Source organism: Triticum dicoccoides, chromosome 6A (assembly GCF_002162155.2).
Source record: "Triticum dicoccoides isolate Atlit2015 ecotype Zavitan chromosome 6A, WEW_v2.0, whole genome shotgun sequence".
Classification (NCBI taxonomy): Eukaryota; Viridiplantae; Streptophyta; class Magnoliopsida; order Poales; family Poaceae; genus Triticum; species Triticum dicoccoides.
In genome coordinates this window covers 54,241,128-54,248,805 of record NC_041390.1, presented here as the reverse complement: position 1 = coordinate 54,248,805, position 7,678 = coordinate 54,241,128, and the positions used below count along the sequence as shown (strand labels likewise).

Genomic DNA, 7,678 nt, shown 5'->3' with positions numbered 1-7,678 from the left:
AAATTTTTCCTGATTTTTTGTGAAAAGCTAAGAAAGAAAAGTGAAAAACTGAAAGGCGAAAAAATCATCTAAAAAGCCAAAAAAACGTGCGAAAAAATAATTTTTTTTAGAGAAAGCGTCTAGAGCGCGACACGTGGCGGCGGCTGTGGCGCGCTTTCACCCCATCCCATATGATTGTTGGGGAGGCTCTCGAAGGAGCACTCCTCAACAGTTTTTTTTAGGGGAATGCTCCTGGCTGGCTCTAAGAGACTTCGATGTACAGTATCGAGTTCCGTCTGGTTAGCGAGCCGGCCTTATTGAATTTATAACGGGCTGGGCTAGGTTGGGCCTCACTTCGGTGACCTACCCCAAACCCCACTTCAGTTCACTAGCCCACCCCTCTCGTCCTGTCTCCCGTTCTTCTCCGACCACCCGACTCGCCGGCCGCCACCTTCCCATTTACCGCCCCGCCGGCCGCCACCCACCGCTTCCGCCTTCCCATTTACCGCCCCGCCGCCGCAGCAAGACCACCACATACCTCTACGACCAATACATGCTCCAGAGATGCCACTTACTCCGACCTGTTTCCTCCCCCCTCCGCCGCCGCCGCCCCATCCACTCCTCCGCTCCGCCCCAAGCCGACGGCGAGGTCGGCGCCGCGACCGACCCAACTCTACTGGGCCGTCTCACTCGCCTCCTCCTCCTCCACCGCTTCCCCGCCGTCTCCCGCCTCCTCTCCTCCTCCCCGCTCACACACGCCCTCCTCCACGCCGCCCTCCGCCGCGTCCGCCTCGACCCGGACGCCGCCCTCCACCTCTTCCGCCTTGCTCCGTACCGCCCCTCCCTCCTCGCCCACGCCCAGCTCCTTCACATCCTCGCCCACGCCCGCCGCCTGCCCGCCGCGCGCGCCCTCGTCGCCTCGCTCCTCTCCGCCCGCTCCAGCTCCGCAGCCCCATCCCTCTTCCCCCACCTCGCCGAGGTGTACAAAGACTTCTCCTTCTCCGCCGCCTCCTTCGACCTGCTCCTCCGAGCCCATGCAGACGCTGGCCAGCTTACCGACGCCCTCCACGTGTTCGATGAAATGGGGAAGTTCGGGTGCCGCCGCACCCTGCGGTCCTGCAACCGCCTGCTCAACCAGTTTGTACAGGCTGGGGATGTGGGCACCGCGGTGGCTGTGTTTGAGCAGATGCGGTGTGATGGTACACTGCCGGACGAGTTCACGGTGGCCATCATGGCAAAGGCGTACTGCAGGGATGGGAGGGTGGCACAAGCAGTGGATTTCGTGCAGGACACGGAGAGGATGGGTGTGGAGGTGAACCTTGTGGCATATCATGCGGTTATGGATGGGTATTGTGGAGTAGGACAGGCCGAGGCTGCGAGAAGGATTTTGCTATCACTGGAGAGTAAGGGTCTGTCACCGAATGTTGTGACATATACCTTACTTGTAAAGGGTTACTGTAAGGAGGGGAGGGTGGAGGAGGCTGAGAGGGTGGTAAGGGAAATGAAAGAAAATGAGAAGATTGTGGTTGACGAGGTAGCCTATGGTGTGGTGATCAATGGCTATTGCCAAAGGGGAAGAATGGAAGATGCCAACAGGGTAAGAGCTGAGATGATTGATGTCGGACTGCAGGTTAATTTGTTTGTGTACAACACACTGATCAATGGATATTGCAAGTTGGGGAGGATGTTTGAAGTAGAGAAACTTTTACAGGAGATGGAGGACAGAGGGGTGAGTCTGGATAAATACAGTTACAATACTCTAGTAGATGGGTATTGCAGAAATGGTTCCATGAACAAGGCATTTGCAACCTGTGATATGATGGTAAGGAATGGGTTCGCAGGAACAACACTAACATATAACACGCTATTGAATGGTTTTTGCTCACGTGGTGCTATTGATGATGCACTCAAATTGTGGTTCTTGATGTTGAAGAGAGGAGTAGTGCCTAATGAAATTAGCTGTAGCACACTGCTGGATGGTTTCTTCAAAGCATGTAAAACCGAGAAGGCCTTGAACCTTTGGAAGGAAACCTTAGCAAGGGGTTTGGGAAGAAACGTGGTTACAGTTAACACAGTTATCAATGGGCTGTGTAAGATTAGGAGGATGGTTGAAGCAGAGGAGCTATTTGGTAGGATGAAGGAATGGAGATGTCCTGCTGACAGCTTGACTTACAGAACACTAATTGATGGTTACTGTAAAATAGGTAACCTGGATAGAGCTACTCAAATTAGGGTTGACATGGAACATTTAGGCTTTGCTCCTTCAGTTGAAATGTTCAATTCTTTCATAACCGGATTCTTTGTAGCTAGGCAAAGTGGCAAGGTGAATGATATTGTTGTTGAAATGACTGCAAAGGGTCTTTCTCCTAATACAGTCACTTATGGAGCCCTGATAGCTGGATGGTGTAAAGAAGGCAATCTGCATGATGCCTACAATTTGTATTTTGAAATGGTCGAGAAAGGTCTGACTCCTAATCTCTTCATCTGCAGTGCTTTAGTGAGTTGTTTCTATAGACAGGGAAAGGTTGATGAGGCAAATTTGGTGTTGCAACAACTTGTCGATACTGACATGATTCCAGACTGCAGTGCAAGTACGGTTGATATTGGTAAAGTAGCACATGTCATTGAATCTCTTGCTGGTGGAAATGATCAGTCTGCAAAAATTATGTGGAACATTGTTATTTTTGGGCTGTGCAAATTGGGTAGAGTTTCAGATGCTAGAAATTTGTTTGAGGATCTGAAAGTAAAGGGATTCGTTCCTGATAACTACACTTATTCTAGCCTCATTCATGGTTGCTCTGCCTCAGGTTTTATTGATGTAGCTTTTGGTTTGAGGGATGCGATGTTGGGCGTTGGTCTTACTCCAAATATCGTAACATACAATTCTCTCATCTATGGCCTCTGCAAATCTGGGAATGTTCCAAGGGCAGTTAGTCTTTTCAATAAGTTGCACTCAAAGGGCATGTCTCCTACTGCTATCACCTATAATATCCTGATTGATGGACATTGCAAGGATGGTAATACAACTGAAGCCTTCAAGTTAAAACAAAAGATGATAGAGCATGGTATTCAGCCTACTGTATTCACCTATTCTATACTGATCCATGGTCTCTGTACTCAAGGGTATATGGAAGAAGCAATCAAGCTTTTGGATCAAATGATTGAGAATAATGTGGATCCAAATTACGTTACATATTGGACACTGATTCAAGGTTATGTTCGATGTGGTAATATGAAAGAGATCTCCAAGCTTTACAATGAGATGCATATCCGTGGACTTCTGCCTGAAGCCAATTTTACTGGGCATGTAAAACATGCAGATCCAGTTGTAATTTGTAAACAGCCAGAATGTAAATATAGTCAGTGCTAACCTTTTGTTTGTGTGTATATACTTTTCATTACTTGGAAGATGTTGGTCAGTTATGGTTTACATGAGAAAGCAAATCACAAGGCCCCACCTCTAACTTTCAATTAGTTGACAAAGGTCTTGTTACCTCATGTTCTCAACTTGTCGTACAAATTTAGTCTGATCTGTTTTGTTTTTATTGCTTATTTTAATCTTGTTTCAGAAACCAACTCTTTGTACAATTAGAAGCTTCAAAGATCTATGTGAATCTACTTGAAGAATACGGTCTGCTTTATCCATCACACATTATCCCTTTCTTTCTACAACAAGAGAGAGTACTCATGCAATCCATGTTCATCTTTGGATCAATTTTATTAGGTCACTGGCTCGAGAATTTTATAAAGGGGGTGGACAGACATGCAAACTTCTCCAGTCAAGAAGAGGATGAAGGTAACACTCTTTTCCTGTCATCATTCTGAGTATTCAGAGCGACACTATTGGGTGATAGTCTGTGATATAGATGGAAGTTGGAATATAAATTATTTTGTTGGATTTAAGTGTTCTTTTCATGTGTAGCAATGTTTTTGGATGTGCCTTCGAGTTATTGTTATTTGTATCTGCACCACACGAATGCTTGGAATAAGAGTATCCAAAACTCGCTAGATGGCATTAAAGATTTTATTAGTTCTACCAGTCGATGCTGAGTTGCTGACCTTCAAATATTATTCATGGCTTGTCTATGTACGGTGTTGTTAGAAAAAATAGGTACCTGGAGCATGTTTTATTTTATATCTCTGGAACAATTATTTTGGTGGAGAAAATTTCAGTGCATATAGATAACATGCATGTACCCTTCTTGCTCTTTATCTGCTTTTCAAGGTGCCAAATATCACATTTGTGGCACATGTTTTGTGTCTTTTGTAGGTGCAAATGGTTCAACAGATAAAGCATGATGGAGAAGTTAACTGAACTTGATATATACCCCAAAATTCATTTATAATTGCTACCAAGACAGTCAGTGCAAAAGTGTATGTCTTGGATTATAACAAAATGCCCATCAAAGCCTCCACTAATTGTGCATGCAATCCTGATTTACCGGCAAGTGTACTAAAATCAAATAAACATCATGCAATGCTCTTCATTCCGCCCACCATAGTATATCAAAGAGCTGATGAAGGGGATGAGCATAACATGCAGAAGTTAGAACCATGTCGTAAGAACAATACTCTGTAAACGATCATGATGCACGAACGAAATATGTTTTCTATCACATTTGTTCACCATAGTTAGGTGGTCATATGTAGCCAAGAATTTGATATTATCTTATAAATAATGAAATGCTGTCAAAAACTATTTGGAATTTCCACCCTCTACAATTTAATAACTCAGCTCATCAATGCATGTGAGCAAGACCTTTTCAAACGCCTCCTGGTCAAATTCCCAACTAAATATTGTGCCCATTCCAGTACCAACATCACTTGACTTAAACTTTTTCTTTCCTTGTGCTTTGTCATCATTAACCTCGATATGATTTTTCTCACAAGTGCCCAGATGAGATATCAGGGAAGAGATTCATTTGTTTTAGCACCATGGATTTTTTTTTTGCCTTTTGAGATTCATTCCATTAAAAAAATCTCAAAGATCTCCTTCCCTTGTACTGAACAGTTCTTACAGTGTGTCAGTGTCCCCGCATCGTCGGAGGTTATCTCATCGAAGATGACACCCAGCTTCTTGCAGAGAAGGTGCTTTGCCTTGATGAGGATGTCAGCCTGCATCGCCACCGCAGACGGAACCTGGGGAGACGTGAATTTTACGGTGGCGAGGCGGGGAATGAATGATTTTCATATACAGAACTTATGCCCGATGGATTAAAAACTGATCCTTCACACAATACCTTCGGTAACGTTATGAGTGCAAGGTTGTTGCATCTTTGAATTAATTTTCTTACTATCTTGTAAGTTGTAACATGCCAACATTCTAGGTTATCTTTGCATTTTATTGACAATTAGCACTCTTTATATCAGCAAATGCTTTATTTACAACTGAAATCATTTATAACATTTCCATGGAACAGTGTCATAGATGTGTTAATGTTAAGTTATTGGTCTTTATGAAGTGGAAGGGCCAGTTGAACTTGCCTCTGTTTTTTGAATATGTTATGGTGTCAAGACAAAAAAATCCGACACAGAATAGTTTTGGTAACTTTATACTGGCTGGCCTTGCTTAGTTTTGTCTCCCAAATTCGAGTATTGTTTTAATGATGGACCAGTTCCTTAGATGTGTTAGTATTTTGTTAATTTATCCTTATGAAGTAGAAGCACTAAAAACGTTGAAATTGATTATAGCCTTCATGCTCGCATGGGACACTAGTTAAGGCTGATAAAAATCACAAGGAGAGGTACAGAAAGTACAATGCATTTCTTTTTATTGTTTTGTGTGGCTTTCTAATCTATCTATATTTTTATCCCATACGGTCCTGCAGGTCTGAGGAGAAGAAGCATGTCGTGGACAAGCACACACCAGGGAAGCACCTGAGCATGTCATCACGCTATTCTGCACACTGATGGCCACCTGCACATGAATAGGCAAGATTGTGCACAGCAAGAGGTGTGCAGCTATTTACCTCCAGGTCCTACCTATCCAGTGATTAACTCATATGAGTATTTAATTTTGTCGGGTAAGTAAATATGTCATGATCAGAAGTCATAGGCAATGTGCTCTGCATATGCCATTCCTTGAAACTGAAAGTTACTCCCTATGTCCCATAATATAAGATCGTTTTGCAAGATGTTTTAGCTTGCAAAACGATCTTATATTATGGGGCAGAGGGAGTAGAACAGTACAATCTGCAATCCTTTCGTGAAGTACATTGTGTATTCAATTATTTTCAAGAACAGTAGGTTTTTTAATCTCTCTCTCATCCTATCTATGTGAAAATGAACCTTGCACTTGGCAGATGATTTGAACTACATGTTCAGTAACAACCCTAAGCTTCATAAGGTGACAGAGGTTTTGATGGGATGACATTATACAAGAATGATCTTTAGGTAGAACAGATATACAGCCTGTCCAGTTTTATTGTCTCATCGAATTGTTTGAGATCATACCAGTGGCGGCGCTGGGGGTCTTCCTGGGAATTCCCTGGAATACCCAAAGATTTTGGCCCCAATTTTTTTACTACATATTTTTATACGCTAAAACTTGGCCCACTAAGTCCAGCCCAAACTGGCACCTACGGCAGCGTCGCAGCGACGCACCAAACCACACACCACCGACCCAGATTAGGCGGCCGATTCCTTCCCCGATTCCCAACCTAGCTGTAGCGGCGGCGGCGATTCCAAGTCCGGCGGCTGCCCTCTCCCTCAGTCCCTCCCCTCCCATCCGGCCTGCGCTCTCCTCACTCCCTCCCCTTCCCTCCGCTCGGCCTCCGGCCCTCGCCGACCTCCCCTCCGCGAATCTGCAACTCTGCGTCCGGTCATGCCTCCCCTTGCCGCCAAGGCCAGAGGCCAGTCCGCCTCTGCCCTCCGGCCTCCCCGGCTCGGCTCGCCTTGCTGGGCTGCAGGAGCACTCCACGGCAGTCTCCACCTCCGGCAGTCCAGCCACTGTGGCTCTGTCGAAGGTATCCAGCGACCACTACTTATTATGTGATTCATTTGCTATTTATGTGATCCACCGATTGCTAGATGGACATAATGAACCCAGCGACCACTACATCTCTTTATTAATTGTTAGAGATATTGCCACAATGATATTTTGCTACCATTATTAATGAATGGTCATTGATATTGCCATTTTATAGTACATTTTTGCTCTGTTATATTGCTTTGGCCAAAAAAAAATTTAGAAGAATACCCAGGAGCAAATTCCTGGCGCCGCCACTGGATCATACCTCAACATCATGAATAAATTGGGGTAATTCCAAACTCTTAAGGCCCTTGCCTGATCAGGAAAAGACTGTTTGAACTGAATTGTGGGATATGTGGCATTTGCCCCATGTGAGAGAAATAGCATTTTGATATCATCCTGAGAAAATAGCAGTCTTCGCAAGGAAAAGCTAACAGTACTCCATCGGTTATTGGTTGTAGAAACAGTATGTTAATTTTGCATTTCCATGCCTGCTGGTTTCTGATGACATTGAAAGATAAGAGTCCTATGCATATATTGCTTGATCTTTGCCCCAGAGGTCTTATCGATTTAATAGTTCTAGAACTAAAGAAATCTGAAGGCGTAGGTTTTATCTAATTTTCTGGTGCTTTCAGTTTCAGCTTTGATCTTGCAACTGAACCTGAATACTACTTACTTTTGTGGATGGCTAACCTTGAAAGTCAGAAGCTAAATCTGTGGCCCCTGTGT

The 7,678-nt window shown here is 44.4% G+C and overlaps 1 protein-coding gene across 1 annotated transcript; it reads left to right on the top strand.

Annotated features, from left to right (window-relative positions):
* The first annotated feature begins 401 nt into the window (after window positions 1-401).
* Window positions 402-3,409, top strand: LOC119314773 (putative pentatricopeptide repeat-containing protein At1g19290). Its single transcript, XM_037589457.1, has one exon. It carries the CDS (start codon window positions 533-535, stop codon window positions 3,347-3,349), a length of 2,817 nt encoding a protein of 938 aa, XP_037445354.1. The 5' UTR covers window positions 402-532; the 3' UTR covers window positions 3,350-3,409.
* The last annotated feature ends 4,269 nt before the right edge of the window (window positions 3,410-7,678 follow it).